This window comes from Pelophylax lessonae, assembly GCF_965119305.1.
Source record: "Pelophylax lessonae genome assembly, chromosome: 1".
In the NCBI taxonomy this organism is placed as follows: domain Eukaryota; kingdom Metazoa; phylum Chordata; class Amphibia; order Anura; family Ranidae; genus Pelophylax; species Pelophylax lessonae.
Window position 1 is genome coordinate 450,974,475 of NC_138768.1, and position 20,324 is coordinate 450,994,798.

A 20,324-nucleotide genomic window follows, 5' to 3' on the forward strand; every position below is an offset into this window, starting at 1 on the left:
TTTTTATTTTTTAACCTAGTTAATATCTTGACTATATTTTCTATTCATTTTGCAACTCATTTGATGAATAAAAGTGTGACTTTTCATAGTAAACATAAAATTGTCTGGGTGACCCCAAACTTTTGAACGGTAGTGTATATACGCTGCTCAAAAAAAAAAAAAAAAAAAAAAAAAAAAAAAAAAAAAAGAAGGAACACTTCGAAAACACATCAAATCTCAATGAAGAAAAATATCATGCTGGATATCTATACTGATTTGAACTGGGTAATGTGTTCAGAATGAAAGGATTAAAAATGAATAACCTACAGAGGGCTGAATTCAAAGACGCCCCGAGAATCAAAGTGAAAAAAATTATGCAGCAGGCTAGTTCACTTTGCTGAAATTTCATTGCAGCAAATCAAAAATGGCACTAGGTAGTTTGTATGGCCCCCACGTGCTTGTATGCATGCCTGACAACATCAGGGCATGGTCCCAATGAGACGAAGGGTGGGTTCCTAGGACATTTCCTCCCAGATTCTGGACTAGGGCATCGCTGAGCTCCTGAACAGACTAAGGTGCAACCTTGTGGCATCGGAGACCGAAACAATGTCTTAGATGTGTTCTGTTGGATTTAGGTCAGGTGAGCGTGGGGCCATTCAGTGGTATCAATTTCTTCATCCTCCAGGAACTGACGGCATACCCTCGCCACATGAGGCCGGGCATTGTCGGCCGGGCATTGTCGTGCACCAGGAGGAACCCAGGACCACTGCTTCAGCGAAGGGTCTGACCATGGGTCCAAGGATTTCATCCTGATACCTAATGGCTATCAGGGTGCCTTTGTCTAGCCTGTAGAGGTTTGTGCGTCCCTCCATGGATATGCCTCCCCAGACCATCACTGACCCACCAAAGCGCTAATGCCGAACAATTTTACAGGCAGCATAAGGGTCTAATGGCTTCGCCAGACTCTTTCGCGTCTGTCACGTGCTGCTCAGGATGAACCTGCTCTGTGCTCTCATCTGTGAAGAGCTCAGGGCGCCAGTTGCAGACCTACTAATTCTGGTGTTCAATAGCAATCGTGCTCCACACTGCCGGGCAGTGAGCACAGGGCCCACTAGAGGACACTGGGCCTGCAGGTCACCCTCACGAAGTCTGTTTTTGATTGTTTAGTCAGAGACAATCACACCATTTGCCTACTGGAGGTCATTTTGTAGGGCTCTGGCAGTGCCCAACCTAAACCTCCTTGCAAAAAAAAAAAAAAAAAAAAAAAAAAAAAAGCAGATACTGGTCCTACTAATGGAGTTCATGGTTAAGGCCCTGTCCAGCTCTCCTAGAGTAACTGCCTGTCTCCCGGAATCTCCTCCATGCTCGAGACTGTGCTGGGAGACACAGCAACCTGGCAGTGGCACGTATTGATGTGCCATCCTGGAGGAGTTGGATATTGCCTCATGCTACCAGTAGTGACACTGACCCTAGCCAAATGCAAAACTAGTGAAAAACTGTCATAAAAGATGAGTAGGGGGAAAAAAAAAAAAAAAAAGTCAGTTGCCTTTACCTGTAAAGCCATTTCTGTTTTGGAGGTAGTCTCATTGTTGCCCATCTAGTGCACGTTTTAATCAACACCACACATATACATTATATATATATATATATATATATATATATATATATATATATATATATATATATATATATATATATATATATATATATATATATATATATATACACATATATATATATATATACATATATATATATATATATACACACACACATACATACATACACATATATACATACATACACACACACACACACACATCTATATACATACATACATACAGTTTTAAAAGAAAAAAAAAAAGTCAGATTTAAAATAACTTGCAGAATTGCAGTACCCTAATAATTACGGTAATATATGCTTCGATAAATGAATGGTTTCTTTTCCAAGCTATCTCTTCCATTAGGAATTTTTGAGCTATAGTCGACAACCCATTTAGTCAATATGAGACCCACAAGAAGGGAAAAGGATTATGATCAATTGTTGGGAGACAATTGTAAATGAACGATTGCATCTCTATTTTCTCCAAGCAATCTCATAATTTGATTGAAATATGATCAAATTCACAGAGAAAGCATCTCAGTGCTGCCAATCAATGCAAAAGGATTAACATTCTTCTACCCTGGCTGATTGACTCAGTTTAAATCAAATTCAACCAAAATTGAGCCCTATTTGATCAGAAGGGAAATAATGCCCTTTCGATTGTTAGCAGATTTGATTGTTTAGGTTGAATTGCACAACAAAATTAAATAATAAAGTCAAAGCGCGTATTGCAGGGATTTTAAGGCACATGAGCTGCAAATCTAGTAATCTAAGGGTTTATCACATATACCCTTTCATATTATCATTCACCTTCTTCACCAAACTTTGTCACAGACTGAAAAAGACATCTCATTTACAGAATAAACCGTTCTTCTCAGATCTGGGTTACATTTGTCATTCCAGACCAGCTTTATATTGCAGTTTAGAAAAAGGGATAACAGACCCCAGGTGGTATTATGTTGTGACATCAAGTCCCCACGTGACCTCTCGTTTTCCCAGGATGCTGCTGGAGACACAAAAGCACTTTCTGGAAAACCGGCCTGAACTGGTTCCAGACAACGAGAACTGCAAGTGGCGTTAACCCCTTGCAGTGACACTGACACCCGCCTCCCCCTAACCCCCCCCCCCCCCCCCCTTCAAGGCTGGCCTGCTGCTTCTGGCATTCCAGTACAGAGTCCAAGCAAGCAGCACTCTTAAGAAAGGGACAATAAGTTGCCAATGGCCATTTTATATTACACACATCTGAAGACAAGCTCATAAAAAAACAGATATACACAACACTTCAGTAATTTATTTTTGCATAGACATGCATCTCATTTGACTCTCATTAGAAAACAAATGCTCCCACCTGCCTTTTGCTTTTATTGCATTTTTCTTATAGGTAAACATGCTCTGAAATACTGAAGGATATTGTTGCGGACCTACTTCTAAAAAAAAAAAAAAAAAAATGCTAGCTGCCTGGCTGTCTCTTGGTTCAATACTGTCTAAATCAAAGAGCTAATGAAGTCAGAACTCCTAATCTGGATACAGATTTGTGGCCCAATTTCATTGGCTATTGATTCAGCATGTCAGACAAACTAGTTAAGAGTTTCGCAAAGGCAGCCAACATGTTTTTCAGCAGATGTTTCTTTAACCACTTGCCTACTGGGACAATTGTGCGGTCATGCAACACTGTACCCAAATGAAATTTTATCTTTTTTTTTTTTTCCAAACAAATAGAGCTTTCTTTTGGTGGTATTTAATCACTACTGAGGTTTATTTTTTGCTGAACAAAAAAAAGAACAAACATTTTGGGAAAAAAAAAAAAAGTTTTTATAGTTTGTTATAAAAAATTTGCAAACAGGTAATTTTTCTCCTTCCATGATGTGTGCTGATGAGGCAGCACTGATGGGCCCTGGTAGGCTGCACTGGTAGGTGGCGCTCATGGGCACCAATAGGGGCAATGATAGGCACTGGTAGGGGACACTTCTGATGTGGCACTGATAGGTGGCACTGGTGAGCACTGATAAGTGACACTGGTGGTTGGCACAAATAATCCCTCTCCTCTTCGGGACCGATGTCCCTCTGACAGAAGCCGGCGATCGTTTTTCTCCTCACACTGACCGTGAGGAGAAAAATAAATAGCTGATCGCCGGCTGCTGTTTACTTTACATGATCAGCTGTCATTGGCTGACAGCTGATCACGTGGTAAGGGGGCAGGATCGCCCCCAATCTCCGTTCTGGAGCAGTAGAGTCTCATGGACTTGCCGATCAAAGAGCGAGCTGGGCGCCAGGGAGTGCACAGGCTACTTGTTGCCGAAAGGAGGTCAATGTACGCCCTCCCGGGAATTCCGGTCCGTGCTGTAGTGGATGGGCTATAGCGCGGTCTTCAAGTAGTTAATATTGCTAGTAAGAATTTAAGCTTCTACACCACCAGAAACTAAAACAGAAGTGGCAGGGGAAGTTAACAACTGACCATTTATGAAGGTAATCACAATATCAAAAATTCAAGACATGAATATTACAGTTCAGAAAATTGGAAAATTCCAATTCAGCTGTTCCAGCAAGTAGTTTGTCCAGCAGGACTTCCAACATACTGAACAGCATTAGTCTCAGCTGAAAACAAGCTGTATCTGAGGGCAATACTTTGCCCCTGCATAGGGCAACAAAGCCCATAGACAAGAGAACTGATATGTTTTTAACAGTTTGTCCCCATTACTAGAGTACTACCAGCACAAGATCAGTGGTCTCAGCATTACAAGTCAGTACCAATTTACTTCTATATACCCTGAGTACTAGCAAACCTACTGGGGGAGATTATGGCGAGTTCATAAGGAAATCCTGGGAGTAGCAAGTTCTGCACACATCTCCCCCCAGCCTCTTAAGCAGGGGTCTCCAAACTTTATGAACAAAGGGCCAGTTTACTGTCCTTCACTTTAAGAGGGCCGGACTGTGGCCAGAGTGAGTAGAAAATGCCATGGCATCAATGAGATTAAAGAGTGCCACATCATTGGTATTTGCGGGAGAAATTTTGCTCTACTGTTGGTATTAGGGGAAAAAAAATAGTGCCCCATCATCAGTGTCAGTGGTAAGAATAGGGCAATGCACTTGGTGCCAGTGGGGAAAAATAGCACCCCATTGTTGGGTTTAGTGGTAGGAATAGTGCCCTATTGTTGGTATCCACGACAGGAATTATGCCCAATTGTTGGTGTAGAAGGAATAGTGATAAAGGCAAGCCAAGGGCCACATCCAGCCCCCAAGTTTGGAGATCACTGCTCTAAAGCATAACCGCACTTTCGGAGACCTTCCAACGAGGCATATATGACACCATGATGGAGATCATATGCATCTGTTTTAGAACAGTCAAGTATACATATTGTTACCTGTCATCAATAAAATATCCCCTTTGTAAGGTCAACTTTAATCTTGAGCAAATCAAATCGGAAAGCTCAATTCTTTCTTATGACATTATGCCAGAGAATCTTGCTCACTATGCATATCTCCAAAAGTGCCAATAATTTAACCAATGAGGGTCCCATAGACTGGTACAGATCTAGTCCTGAAGTTTCCTTAAAAGCACTTCTCAGTTCTCATATCAATTAATCCTGAATGACCTAATCATAAAACAATTCCAGAATCTGTTGCCCCATTTGTTTTCATTTGTGTGTGGAGAAAATTAAACAATGCCTACTAATGAAGGGGTTAACCAACATGGGTCATGTGTTTGTTGGAAGACTTGCATTCACAATGACTACCACACCCATCCCTGGGGGCAGCAGTGCATCTTGGCAAAGGTTGTCTTAATTTTCTTGCCTATTATGAAGCACTGCAGCGGACTCAAAGAAAGGTACAGCTTGAAGATTTGTGTACACGGAACAATTATAGCAGATCTGAGTCATGGGTAAAATTTATGTACCAATTCCAGGGAGATTTTGAATACAGCATCCATAGAAAAAGCTCAGTCAAGAAATATTAATTTGCAGAAATATATTTTGTCAAAAAGTAAAATTACCTTCATCATATAACAGGACATTCCTTGAGTCCAGTTATTTTTATAACTTGCAGAAATTGATGCTATATCTGCGTTGTGTAATATACGCATATATAATGTTGGCCACATTCTTTTAGCGCTGTTAACAGCACGAACCTCAAAATGCCTGTTCTAATATTACCCAATAACCCTTTGTGCAGCTCTTCTGAAACTGGTTTCAGACTGTTGCCAAGGGCTTGATTTCCCCAACTCTTGGATTAGGCTTCCTCACAACTTTGCTCTTTTCCATTCTGAAGCACCTTAAATTGTCACAGAAGCCAATAATGGGGCTTATTTTACTCCCACTTGCTCTTCGGTATAAAATAAAAAATAAAAAAAACTAGCATCAAAATTTTCAGACTTTACAACTTATAAAATGGGCTTCCTAACTCTATGCAATGCATGTCAACTGCTATCGTGCAGTCCTCTGAAAGTGTCAGAGGCTGCATGTGAGGCCCTCAAGTTGACCACTACTGCTCTAAAGACAAAACATGGTAAAAGCTATGGCAAATATAAATCAGATACCAGTTCTAGGTCTTACTGTTGCTATGGTAGAATTGGTCAGCATTAGCAGCTACCAGGTTTCCTTCAAGACCTGTGGACTTCAGGGTCAAGACACTCTGCTCCTTGCAACCCAAGAACAAATGTAATATATTGCAGCTTCACAGTCGTAGGATGCGGTGGACGCATGCATACATTTTACTTTTCTCCATTTTCATCTTTTCATTTTAGCAGGAACATCTGCCTTTTTTGCAGCACACCACAACATACACATGGTGGAACGCTAAGATTCAGGTGCATTTGTTTTATTCATGTATATACCTTGAAGTGCAATTGAATATCTATAGCAATATGCATATACAGCGCATTGTTGTACTGCAAATTATCTCACACACATAGGTGTAAAGCTGCCCTAAAGTGAATCCGTGCTTTGTTCTACTTTTGTAGAGGGGGGGGGGGGGGATTTTGACTTGCCTGTGAGTTCTATATCTTGGTAGTGTTGGGAGTACAGTAGAGGACTAGTGTACTTCAAGATATGGAATTTACAAGCAAGTCAAAACAAGTACAGACAACCTTTTCGTTGCCAAGTACGAGGAAAGGCCTGCAAGTCCAGAAACACGCCCGACAGCTGTGATAGGTACCAAAAAGGCTACTTTGCCAGGAAGAACCTCCAAGAGAATATGGGTTCAAAGGGCAATTTCTCCAAGCCAGAGAACCAAATAAATGTCCCAGGAAAGCACAGGTTGCTGTAAGGAGGGCCCAATACGAAAAACACTTTGAGTAAAAAAAGGTTTTTAATAGATAGTTTGAACCCAGAAGCCTTTGATAAAGGGGGGATAAGGCCAAAGCCTGCCCTTTAAGGATGATTAGAGCCAGGTTATAGTCAAAACCTGTATTCAGGAAGGCCAGAATGCAAGGCAGAGAGTAATCACTGGGACTTGACTGCAGTCACACCAGGCAAAATAAGATTTCCAATGTATGAGGATATTCGATGTTCCTGAAGTGGCTTTTTGTGCGTTCAGCAAGATATTAACTGTAGACTCAGAAATCCCTCTATCCTTTAAGACCTGGGTTTCTTTCCAATAATTTTTAATACATTTAGTCAAAAAGAGCAGTTCAACAAACTCTCTGGTGCTTCTCAGCATGCATTTCTGGTTACAGACGATGACACGTCATCAGTCTATAGCATTTAACCTATAAGCAACCTATTATGCGGTCAGATAGCTGTGCCGTGAGCAACATGAAAACTAAACCTGGTGTGAACAGCTTAAGCACAAGCATCAAATAAAATAAATAATTCAGGGGAAAAAAAAAAAAAAAATCAAAAAATACGACGACAACACCACGTCCGTGTCAAGTATTATCAGGTAATTAACAGCAACCTGTTGGATTCCATGGACTTCTTCAAACCCTTCAGCGATTTATCTGATGAAAAAAAGACATACCGTATCAGCTATAGCTTAAACGTTGTACAGGCATATGAAAGAAAAGGATAAAATGGAAACCGAATAGGTGGCCGAAAGAAAGTTTAATGGAGAAAGAAAAGACAAAGCCAGAAAAGATGGATAAGACCCAAGTACAAAACATGCGCCCTCTATATGGTATACAGGCATGGTATGCCCTCCACCAGCCTCCCCAGAAGAGCCTACTATGGGGTAAAACCACTTGGGTGAGGGGACAGATGAAATTAAAGCGGAGTTCCAGCCACTCACTCACCTGTCCAACGGTCCAGCGATGCGGCCGCCCGAAGCCTCGATCCTCTCCCTCGGCGCCGGCATCACTGCTGTGGGCACCCGGCTGTTACAGTTTGCGGCTTCACAGCCGGGTACCCACTGCGCATGCGCGAGTCACGCTGCGCGCCGTGATTGGCCGGCAATCTTCTGGGACCTCTGACGTGTCCCAGAAGATTGCAGGGAGGGAGGAGGAGAGGAGAACTTCCGTTCAGGGCACCGCGGCGCTCCGAGCGGAAGTGGGAGCGGGTACCTGTCAAAACTAGGTACCCGCTCCCCCCCCCCCCCAAACAAATGACATGCCAAATGTGGCATGTCAGGGGGTCAGGACTCCCTAAAGCGGAAGTTCCACTTTTGGGTGGAACTCCGCTTTAAAGACCTGGGTTTCAAAACAGCCATGTCATTAAAGCTAGGGTCTGTGAAGCAGCATGGAATGGAGGACCTTGAGATATTCGGATCTGGCAAAGGGCCAGGTTGTCTGCAACAAGTCGAGTAGGTCTGTGTTTTAGGTTCTTCTCGGCCAGTTTGGTGCATTATCACTTTTTTCTCTTGGCTCCATTTTGTGCAGCAGGGAAGGCAGAATTCGCAATGGAGGGAAGTCATTAAATAAGCCTGATCTGATACCAGGGGATTATTATGGTATCTGCGCCAAGGACTACAAGAGCCCTGGTCCTAGCAAACAAACAAAAGTAGCTTGTTGTTGAAGCTGAGGGCTAGGATTTCCACATCTGGAATACCTCCGTCTTTGGTATATCAGGACCAAAGTGGTGGTGTCTGAGATAATCCACCAGCTTATTTGTCCACTCAATGGATGCGAACAGCAGAAAATTGCTGAACGTAGTTTGTCCATTAGAGAAATGGGATTTTTGGCTTACTGTAAAATCCATTTCTCTGATGTTCATTGACTGATATTTTTAACCATTGGGTTATACTGCCCCCTACAGGAGAAGGACACTAGGCAGAAAAAAAAAAGTCACTACGCCCATGGGCAGTCCCAGGGATTATACTCCCCCTCTCTGCTATAAACACTCAGTTTAGTTACAAGCAGTGTCCGGAGAATTACAACTCCACAGAGGGGTGGGTGCTGTGTCTGTCAATGATCAGAGAAATTGATTTTACGGTACGTCACCAATTCCATTTTCTCTTTTGTTCATTGACGTACACAGCTCCTGATATTCTTTACCATTGGGACATCCCAAAACAGTGTTCAACATGAGGGGTGAGAAAAGCAAAAAAAATTCCCAAGGCTAAACAGTAGCCAACCAGGCAACATGAGCTCGACCAAAACAACTGGAGCCCACCTGAAAAAAAAAAAAAAAAAAAAAAAAACAAGACACCCTCAGAAGATTGGGTCCTCAACAGCAGCCTGCAAAACCTTGCGTCCAAAAGAAGCATTAGCAGATGCCAGAACATCCACTTTATAAAACCTTGTGAAAGTGTGCACCGACGACCAGGTGGCAGCCTTGCAAACCTGCGTCACTGACGCCTGATGACGGAAGGCCCAGGAGGCACTAAGCGCACGGTAGAGTGTGCCGTAACAGGGAAAGGAGGAACCTGACATTTGATGAAATAGGCCTGAATCATTGTCTGTCTGATCCATCTGGAAAATGGTCGCAGAGGAAGCGAACAACCTTTTAGGAGGCCCATCTGTGAGCACAAAATAGTGAGTCTGACCTGAAAGACTCCATAGCTGCCAGGTACACCCCAATTGCCTGGACCACATCCAAGACATGCATGGTAATTTCCTTTGGATGTTTGGGCCTGGGATACAGGGAAGGCAACACAATGTCTTCAAATGAAAATCAGAGACAACCTTTGGAAGGAACAACGAACAGGGGCAAAGAACCACCTTATCTCTGTGAATCACTAGGTAAGGTGAAAGACAGGATAACAAATGTCAGCTCCGACACCCTGTGCGCAGAGCTGATAAGGTCACCTTCTGGGACAGCATAAGCAGGGGAATCTCCCAAAGATTCTCAAATGGAGGCTTCTGGAGGACCGAAAGTACCAAAATTAAAAAGGTCCCAAGGTGGCAACAGAGGAACCAAATGTCGGAAACACTAAAGAAAGGTACACACCAGGGAGTGTGTGGCCAAAGGTTGTTGGAAGAAGGCCGCCAAGCCAACACATGGCCCTTGAGGCCAATTTCTGTTCAACCCCCGTTGGAGAGGTCAAGATCTGAGCCACTGAGAAGGCACGAGGATGAACCCAAAAAAGAGACTCACCACGCAATGTAGGTCTTCCACGTATGATGGGAGATCTTTCTAGAAGTAGATTTCCTAGCTTTCAACAGCGTAGCAATCCTACTTAGATAAACTTCTATCCTTCAGCACCTGGCGTTCAACAGCCAAGCAGTCAAAGGCTTTGAGTCCTTGTCAGTCAACCCTGAGGGATGAAAAAACTTCTTATGAGCAGAGAAGGAAGGCCCACGTCTATGACAAGGTTCCTTGCCCTTAGTAGCCTGTGGAAAAAAAGTACTCTTCCCCCCCGTGAGATCTTTTATGGCGTCATTCAGGGTAGCTCCAAAAACAGGTGATCTCCTTGAAAGGGAAGATCAGTCCGCAGACCAACACCTGAGCTAAAAGACACGCTGAAGTACCACTGGCAAAATAGCGAGCCGAGCCACTAGGGGAGCCGCATCCAAAAGAGGCATCACAGATAAACTGCAGCCCCTAGACCAGCTGGTCCGCCAGCTCAGCAAAGGCAGGTGGGAGCTGTTCTCTCTCAAGATCACGTTGTAAAAGCTTAGCCCATTCAGTCAGTTTCTGAAACCAGGGCAATGGTGAATACCAGCCTCAGAGCTGAACCAGCCAGGGTGTACATATTGCGAGCCACAGCCTCTGACTTCGAGTCAGCCAGATGGTTAAAAGCCGGGGACTCTTCAACTGGAATCATGGTTGCCTTGTTAAATCTGAAAATCGTTGAGTCCACCACAGGTGGAACAGTCCACTTCTTAAGAGACTCCTCATATGGGTAAAGCACTTAGGGATCCCATGGGGACGCTCTGGTCGCCCCCACTCTTTAAAGACAATTCTATCAAAATAGGCAGGGAAAGGAAACCCGGAAATATCTTTGACGCTCTGGATGGATTATGAGTGCCAAAGAGAACCTGCCCCTCAGTCGTAGCTGCATCCATCTTCATGGTCTCATGCAGATACAACCAGTGCTTCCACCAGCCCCTTTTCATGCGCGGTTGCAGACGTGGAGGAATCATCCTCACTATCTGAGGATTCAGGGCGTATGGTTGCAGACCGAACAGAGTGACCCATGTCCGCGGTGGCTGAATCAGATTCAGGATCTGATGAGACGGATGAGGTAGGGGAAGGCAGGGAGGCGCTTTTTGCTGACCCATCGCCCGAAAGCCACCTCCACCCAGGTCACAAGGGACTTCAGGACTGCCGTCCGTGCATTGATGGATGGTTGGGACCCGGAGGGCCCCACAGCCTCAGAGGGGATCAGGTGGGGAGATGTGATTCAAAGACTCCATGTGTCACCAGGGGGACCCCACAAAAAGTAACAATGTTAAGGGGCAACCACACAGCACCACCCAGTCGCCAGGCACAAGCACCAAGCGATCTGCAGCAGAGGAGAGGACCCCACCAGACTTGCCACCCAGCAGAAACCGGGACCTGCAGCCACCAGCATAATCTGTACTACACGTGCAGCGATCAGGAGGTGAAAGGATCCAGAAGCCGGCACTAGGGGATGACAAGGGGCTCCCACCATCGAAATAGCCGCCCACAGGGCTCCACTGTCAAGGCTGGCACCATTTTCAATAGCAAACCACAGCAAATGCATAGAAACACAGGCTACAACAAAATGGTGGCTTACAGGAACCCAACCCCCCCCCCCCCCCCCACCACCACCACTGCAGAGTCGATCATCCGGTCACTGACAGCGCACCCCTCCAGCCCTCATTGCTAGCTGGCGCCCTTCCCCCTAGCCCGGTAGCTGGACCAGACCACCTAAACAGCCCCAGCATAAGTTGGGGGATACTGGAAGGGGGGGGGGTACCTGACTAGAAAGGAGGGGAACCAGGGGGTCTGACCTTCCCAAGGAGGGGCCCACGTCCACCGCTGGATTCGGTCTGACGAAAGGAGCTAGGAGGCTCCGAAACATGTCACCCACTTCGTCGCCCATTGTGTGACGCCATCACAGCCCAATGCCAGTTGGACGCAATTCCCATACCGGCTTGTGTTCCAGCCTGGTCACAGCAAACAGCAGCACTGCTCTCTCCTCTTGTACGCTAGCCAGTTTGGCTGACGCCTCCAGACATTACACTTTGGGGCTTGCTCCATCCTTGGCGATCCAGAGCTGTCTGGTTGCAGGGCTACTCCACACAGACCAGCCATTTATGAGTCCACCGGACACAGCAGGAAGTGAACCCTGATATCCACATGATCTACAGGATTCTCATCTGGTTTATCCGGAGGAGGAAGAAAACATTGCTTGCCCAATTTCTACACATTGGGAGTGCAATCCTGTTTCATCGATAGATACACTTAGATGGCGGCGCCTTCTTGTTCCATTTATCTTTACAGTTTGCCAGAGGTTCCAATACCCTCACAAAAAAGAAGGGCTGCAGCAGTAAACACAAGTGAAACCTTTTATGGTATTTCCCAATGGACTCCCCTCCCTTTTTAGATAGAAATTTTTATACCAAGGCTTTTTAATATTCCGTTTGTGCTGAGTTTATTAACTTGTTTCTAGATTATCCAGTCTGTCGCCCAGTCCGGCAGTTGATTGTTGATCTCACAGGAAAAATCCAGGAGGAAAAAATTAAATATTTTGCCAGGACCAAACATCCCAGCAAGGAATTAGGTCCTTACTCCTGACTAAGCAGAAAAAAACTGAGTGCCTATAGCAGAGAGAGGGAGTATACAAAGTTAGACTTTTTTTTCTGCCTCGTGTCCTACTCTTGTAGGGGGGGCAGTATAACCCAATGTTTAAGAAGATCAGGAGCTGTGTCCGTCAATGAACGAAAGAGAAATCTGGTTTGCTGCTTTCGAAGAAGCCAGGCTCCTCATGTACCGTAGATAGTTGATATTGCCCGTTTGCACCCTGGATTGGGTGTCCTTTCAGAAGGGGGATCCAATGCTGCAGGGAAAACCTGACTGCTGTGAGCTCCAGGATGTTGTTGATAGGGAGCTTGTTTTCCTCTTTTGGCCATGTTCCTTGAACTATCAAGGATTGGAAAACTCTTCTATAGCCTGATTTGCATCTGTTGTAAGGACTTTATAGTGGTAGGGGAGGAAGGACTTCCAGTCTGTTAGGGATGAGATGGTGATCCACCAAGATAAGTTCTTGCTTGGCTAGATAGCAGCATGGGGGAGTTGAGAGAAGGAACCTGCTTTTTTCCATGCTGACAATGTTTTGCTGGCTGTTTTTCAATTGAAGTAAAAGGTACGCTCATGGAGAATCTCACTTGGATTTCTCTTCTATCTCAGGACTCTAGCAGGAGCACTTAGAAAGAATTTTCTTTCCTGGAAAAAGGACTCTTGGGATGTGTCCAGGACCAGACAATCAAACCGCTATTGCTTCAGAGAAGAAATAGCTAAAAATTTGCAGCAGTATGTTAAAATCCTTGCAATGTACAACGTTTACCGTTTATAGGAGTGTTTTTCTCTCTCAAAAAAAAGTGGGGTTACTCCTAAAGGCATTGTTTACACATGTAATGCCCTCTGAAGTGCAGTGCAACGCTCTTTAGAGAAAGCATATTTCCTACTTACTGCCCATTTTACCCACTTAACCCCACACCAGCACACTGCAATCAAGTGCACTGCATGCGATTGTTGCCCAGTTGCAGGGCCTTTGAAACCGCCCCCCAAACATAAAAGTGTAAAACCTGGCATAACCGCTTCCCTTCGTGCAGTTTATTATGCAGATTATAATCTCCAATTCTACCACCCACACTGGTAGGATCACAAAGACAAGTATAATCCTGCTGGTGGGCCGCATAAAATCTGCACCTATTGCTTTGCCCTACCTCACTTTAATTCCATGAAATATCACTTTTACCAGTAGCTCAGCATTTTTTTTTTTTTAAATAATTATATTTAACTCACTGACTGGAGAGTACAAACATTCCTTATTTGTGACCTTTATCCATAAAATACATAAAAAAGGTACATTGTGGTCAACGATCGCCAAAGCATAATTTAGAAATTTAGCATTACCCCATATCAGATAAGTAAACCAGAAAGGAATTTGAGTTTATTCTCACAGGCAAATGTATAACTTGAATACTATGCATACAATTCATAACAGCACTACTGTACTAGGGTTTTATTTCTATTCAAGAAAAATCAAGTTTAGATAGATATTCCGGTCCACAGGAAAATTACTGGTGGCTGCAAGAAACCTCTTCACACTAACTACCCACTGCCCTCCCCCACCGAATGACACGTTCACGGTTTTATCTATCAAGGGATTTGTAGTTCTGTAGAGCCAGGAAGACCACTATACTTCTTCCTAATACACATTTACTGTTTTCTTGCATCAGCTCCCTGCCAATTGGACATAGGTCACGATGAGGATTCTTTGTCCAATGAACAAGCTGGAGGTGAAGACACAGGAAGCTTAGCTAATGATCCAGGAAATGTCACCTACCTGGCTATAGACTTTCTGGGGTAGGCAGATTGCAAGCCTAACTTTTCAGTTTTAAAAGACCTACACACGGCTAGAGATCAAAAGGGACTTCAAACAAACCAAAGTAAAAAAAAAAAAAAAAAAAAAAAAAAAAAAAAAACTTTCCATGGCACCCTAATCAACATAGATCTAAGCATCACTAAATCACCACAGAAGTTATAAAGAGCATATTGTAAGTTCTAAACAAGAGTTTATTTTTCTTTCTAGAACTGAGCAAGGAAAAATATCCTACTTAAAATAATTGAGCACTCAGAGGAGTTTACGAGCCCAAAAAAAAAAAAATTATATATATATATATATATATATATATATATATATATATATATATATATACATACATATACATACACACACACACACACACACACACACATATATATATATATATATATATATATATATATATATATATATATATATATATACACACACACACACACAATGCTTGTTGATGCATCCCTAAACACAAAGCTTGGGCATTTCTACTCCGAAAACACAATAGGTGATGGATGAGCCCAAGGTGATCGCAATGAATAAAATAAGCAGCAAATACAAAGTTAAAACTGCCTGACATGACTGCGATTCTTATCAAATTGGAAAAAAACTGATTTAAATAAAGGGGAGGGGGGGGGGGGACAACACACACCTGCCTAGTTTATAGAAGCAAAAACAAGATCTGAAACAAAAAAAAAAAAAAAAATCAGGAAAATCCATACATGTCTGCATTGTCCCAACTCTGTTGGACAAGTAGAACAATTACATAATCACGCAAGTCTAAAATCAAACAACTGTAAAGCAAAAGAAAACTCTGTACTGGAGGAAAAGATTGGTCAGGGGGTGAGGGGAGGAAAGGTTGGTTTACATGACATCCTTAAAGACAGTATATTACTTTAAAAATGTCTTCAATACTAACTTAGAAAAAAATATGCATATCAAATGCTTACAATGTAAATAAGGAATGTAGAAGCACTGCTAGCTCAGACAGAAGGGATGAATAAATAAAACTAAGGAAGAATTTGCAGTGTGAAGCCAGCAGCGGGAGCAGTGAGACGAAAGGACGCAGCAACACATTAGCTCTTGAAGATCGGCCACTTTACAGCTGTCTGCAGGAATACAATGGGTTAAGCTCTGCCATTTTGGTGTCATTCACTGATATGTCCATTAACGGTGTTACAGAGTAAAATGGAAGTCATTAACCCTTCCTGGTAGACTTAATTGCTACAAGGGACGTAAACTGCTTTACTTAAAAGTTCCTGCATTTTCTCACCTAAATAAAAAATCCTCCAGCATAAAATTTAAATAGGTCTCACAAAAAAAAAGGTTAATCAAGGCAATAAGTTCGGTTTTAAAAGAAAATTGAATAAATGCACTATTGTATGCAGATTTCCAGGCAATAAAACTGAAAGCACAGAATGCTGTGTTTACAATATAATGTATATTTACATCAACTTTTTGCTAACCTGCACAACAATTGTATATTAAAGCATATTGAAAACATTTGTATTTTATCAGGAGCCAAAGAAACACTGCACATTATATTTATATACACACACACACATTTATACACACACACATATACATACAAACACACGCCACAGACAATCTATCTACACAGAAATGTGAAAAGGAATCTTGTAGTGAGGAATATGGAGGCTCCCATTTTCGACAAGGTTAGTTAAGTGGCTGTCACTTGCTGACAGGAAAAGTCAGGATTCCTGATCTGCAAGCTTCTTTTAGGGCTAGGACTTGGAAATACTAACTGCTCCTTTACCATGGCAGATAGGGAATTCCTAAAGATTAGCATTAGTAACCACCTTACAAAAAAAAAAAGCAGGAATTATAGAAATCATGTAGGGTACCACTAAAAACAAATCTTTAAAAGAGCTAGCCAACTGTCTAAAATGTTAAAACGTTCAGTTAGAGAGGAACTTAGGTCATTTAATTTGGCTCTGCCTAATGCACCCCCCCCCCCCTCCCTCCCGCACCACCATTTTCGTATTCCTGGTGCATGTGGGAATTTCATGCGCAAACAGCCATACAGCAGTTTCGGCATTTCCATAAAGGCCCTTCACTGCACACTCAGGGAAACTTGCGCATGCACAAACATACTATAAGGCTCTCCTGAGACCAGAAACCGTGTACCAGGTGCCAAATCTGGGAGGGAGGCGAGAACATTACTCTCACCAAGGCTTTGCAGCACACAAAAAAAATTACATAAAAAGTGTGTATGTGTGTGTGCGTGTGTGGGGGGGGGGGGGGGTGAGGGAGAGGAGGCAAGAGCAAACTAAAATTAACTTTGGGGTTTAGGTCTGCTTTTAAGTGTATGCAAGCCAAAAGAAATAGGTAACTTACCGATTCGTTCCCATCACATGATCCCGCCGCAGGTTCGGCTCCTGTGTCAGTGAGCAGCTGCTGCAGGGTAGAGGAGGGAACATCGACAATGGATGGGCCATGGGTGCCTATGTGTGACATCACAGCTCCCAGAATTCAGAGCCGTTGTTCAGCGCTCCCTTTCACAGAGCTGCAAGATCTGTGACCAGAGCGGATTAAAATGTAAGTATACAGATTTTTTTGTTTTCCTCTAAACAGGTTAGACAGGAGAAAAAAAATTTAACAATAGCTGTAGTTAGGCTTTTCACCCACTTTAACAGATTTAAAAGGCACAAAATGAGTTCACAAACATCTTTAAAATGAAAAGATGTCAGAAACATGTAGGCTGCCATTGCTGACCTTTCTAAAAATGCAAGTGCAAGGCTTTGTGCTTAGGCTTGACGGCTCTGAATCACACAGAACCGGTATAAATCAATTTTGATACTGGTACTATATGATTGTTCCAGATGTAACAAATACTTAAGCCAGATGCAGTCAAACAACTAGCATTTTATGAGACGGTCAGCAACAGCTGCCCCCAAATTTCTTTAAAGGCAGGTGTACATTAAAAAGAACCACAAGTTGCACTTTCCGCGTGAATGCACATTAGCATGCATTTTCTTTAAATTCATTTCTTGTGCATTAAAGCATCACCAAAAACTTACAAGTATGGGGTTTTTGCAGTATTATACTTACCTAGGTGGATTCAGCATTAGTCAGATGCTGCATCTGTTCCCCACCGGCTCGAACATTGAGAACCGAGCGAACACCACAGATCGCTCACTTTACACAGCTCCCAGAGCAGAGCTGTCAGATGTCTGTGTGTGCATGGACACATAGGCTAAACACTTAGGGGAGCCTAGAAGCAAAAAAAAAAAAACACAACACATGCCTGAAGCCCCCAGAAAACAGCTACAAAAATGTCCAGTCCATAGACTGTTCGAATCTCTGCTGGTTGGTTCAACAAGGAGCAAAGACTCGAACCATGTATGGGGCAGGCTGACTGTGCCCAAGTCAGAACCTTTTTGTCGCTTTCTGGGTCTACATTAGTGAGATTCAACCCTCTAATTTTACTGTTGACCATTGTCACCTAGATAGAAAGTGATGGAAAAACCAAATTCTAAGAACTGTTCTAAAAACAAGGGTTAAGGGGAAATATCAATAAGAGCACCTGTTCCAGGAACAATGTCAAAGAGTGGAACTCCTCTTACTTTGGGATATTTCTTCAACTTCTCTAGCAAAGATATTCAATACTCCTCTTTCCCACTGGCCACCGGATTTAAGGTCCCCTTGCTGAGGTCTGGTTTGCTAGCCCCTACATCACACAGTCTCCTATAGTAACTGCCCGGAGAAACCAAAGTGCACTGAGAAGGACCAAGAGTTCCCCTGAATTGCTTGTTTTTAAAGTTACAGATCATACAAAGGATGCAGAACACCTCTTAACTACTTTACCACCGGAGGATTTTGCTGTCTTACGCCCAGGCCACTTTTTGCGATTCGGCGCTGTGCGACTTTGACAATTGCGCGGTCGTGCGACGCCGTAACCAAACAAAAATTTACGTCCTTTTTTTCCCAAAGCTTTATTTTGGTGGTATTTGAACACCTGTGTGATTTTTACTTTTTGTGCTATAAACAAAAAACAAAAAAAAGAAGAGCGTAAATTGTGAAAAATATTGTTCTTTTTTCAAATTTTTTTTTATATGAAATTCCCCCCCAAAAAAATGTAAAAATCAAAATGTTTTTGAAATTTTTGGCCAATTTGTTTTCTGCTACCTATGTTTGGTAAAAAAGCATATTTTGATTGCTTTGCGCAAAAGTTATTGCGTTTACTAAGCGAAAGATTTCTGTAATTTTTAGTGTTTTTTTTTTTTTAACGAGTAATGGCGGCGATCTGCGTTTTTTTTGCGGGACTGTGACATTGCGGCGGACAGATCGGACCCTTGACTGACATTTTTGACACTTTTGGGGGTACCAGTGACATTACTACAGTAATCAGTGCTATAAATATGCACGGTTACAGTAAAATTACACTGGCAGGGAAGGGGTTAACTTTATTGGAGAGGGAGGGGTTAATGTATGCCTGGTGCTTACTAACTTGTATGGGGGGAGGTGACAGTGACACAGGGACAGATCACAGGTTCAGCTATGCTGAACCCTGCAATCTGTCACTGTCTGTCACTTAAGAGATCCGCCCGCTTTGTTTACACAAGCGGGCGGATCTCCACACTCAATTCCCCCAACGATCGGGAAAGAGCGGCGGTGATCACCGCTCCTCCCCTGGCCCGACTCCCGCTGTGACTGAATACAGCAGGAGCGAGCCTCCGGCAGCGCGCGTGTGCCGCCCACAAGGGGAGGAGTCTAGCGACGTAGGTCTACGTCGCAGGACGGGAACTAACCACTTTGCCGCAGTAGAGCTTGAGTGAGCGGTCGGCAAGTGGTTAAAACCCGACATATCAAGCCTTAAACATTTGAAGTGAACAGGCTATTTCAGGAGCAAATACCTCACCCGATAGCACTACTCCCAAAAAAGAACAAAGAAAAAAAAAAAAAAGATACAGTGTGCATCGGATACCCAAACAAAACTGAAAAACAATGCACATTCTAAAAAGTATCGTATAGTGGTTTACAAAAGGCTAATTTTTTTTTTTTCAAAGCCAGGCTGTGTGCATCCATAGACACAGTGCAGCTGGCTTGGCCACACCTCCGCTCCCTCCTTACAGGATTTGACTAACAGCAGCAGGGGGGCAAATGGCTTCCGCTGCTGCCAGTGTCATCTGTTAGAATAGAAGAGAGGACTCTGGTTAAAGTGATCGTAAAGGCTCGTTCTTTTATTAGAAGAAAAAGAAAAAACTATTATACTTACCTGCTCTGTAAAGTGGTTTTGCACAGGACAGCCCCTATCCTCTTCTTCTTGGGTCCCTGGCTGGAGCTCCTAGCCCTTTCCTCCTGTTGAGTGCCCCCACAGCAAGCAGCTTGCTACGGAGGCACACGAGCCGAGCTGCAGCTCCATGTATCCATTCAGACACAGAGCTGCCATTCGGCTCTGCCCCCTCTCTCCTGATTGGCTAAATTTGATTGACAGCGGCAGGAGCCAATGGCATCGCTACTGTGTCTCACCAAATCAGGAGAGAGAGTCCCGGGCACCTGAGACACTTATGGAAATCGCTGAGGGAGCTCAGTTAAGCATTAGCAGGGCTGAGGGGGGTTGCTACACAAACTTATCTTAATGCATAGAATGCATTAACAAAAAAAAACAAAAAAACCCTACGAGACATTTAAACACGCGGGCCAGCCTCTGTCTGAGGGTATGTCGCGGCCAACCTAGCGTTTAGCTGTGGTCTGCACACGCTCACTGGCCGGACCACTGGATCTAGATTATCCAGCCAGTCACCCAGCCCAGCAGTTGATTGTAGATTGCCTAGGAGAAAAACGCAAAAAGACACACGGAAGAAGGAAAACATTGCTAGGACCAAGAAATCCCAGC

The 20,324-nt window shown here is 43.4% G+C and overlaps 1 protein-coding gene across 7 annotated transcripts in view; it reads right to left on the reverse strand.

Moving 5' to 3' along the window:
• GATAD2A (GATA zinc finger domain containing 2A) overlaps positions 1-20,324 on the reverse strand; it is a 146,726-nt gene that overhangs the window by 53,405 nt on the left and 72,997 nt on the right. For 5 of the 7 annotated variants that reach the window (XM_082268075.1, XM_082268078.1, XM_082268077.1 and 2 more), the window contains exon 2: positions 16,823-17,000. The exons of 1 other annotated variant lie outside the window; for it this stretch is intronic. In XM_082268075.1, the coding sequence (XP_082124201.1) occupies positions 16,823-16,942 (120 nt within the window). In that variant the 5' untranslated portion in view covers positions 16,943-17,000. Of the gene's footprint in view, positions 1-16,822; positions 17,001-20,324 lie in introns of those variants that run through there. One more of the 7 variants, XM_082268080.1, reaches the window with a different exon arrangement.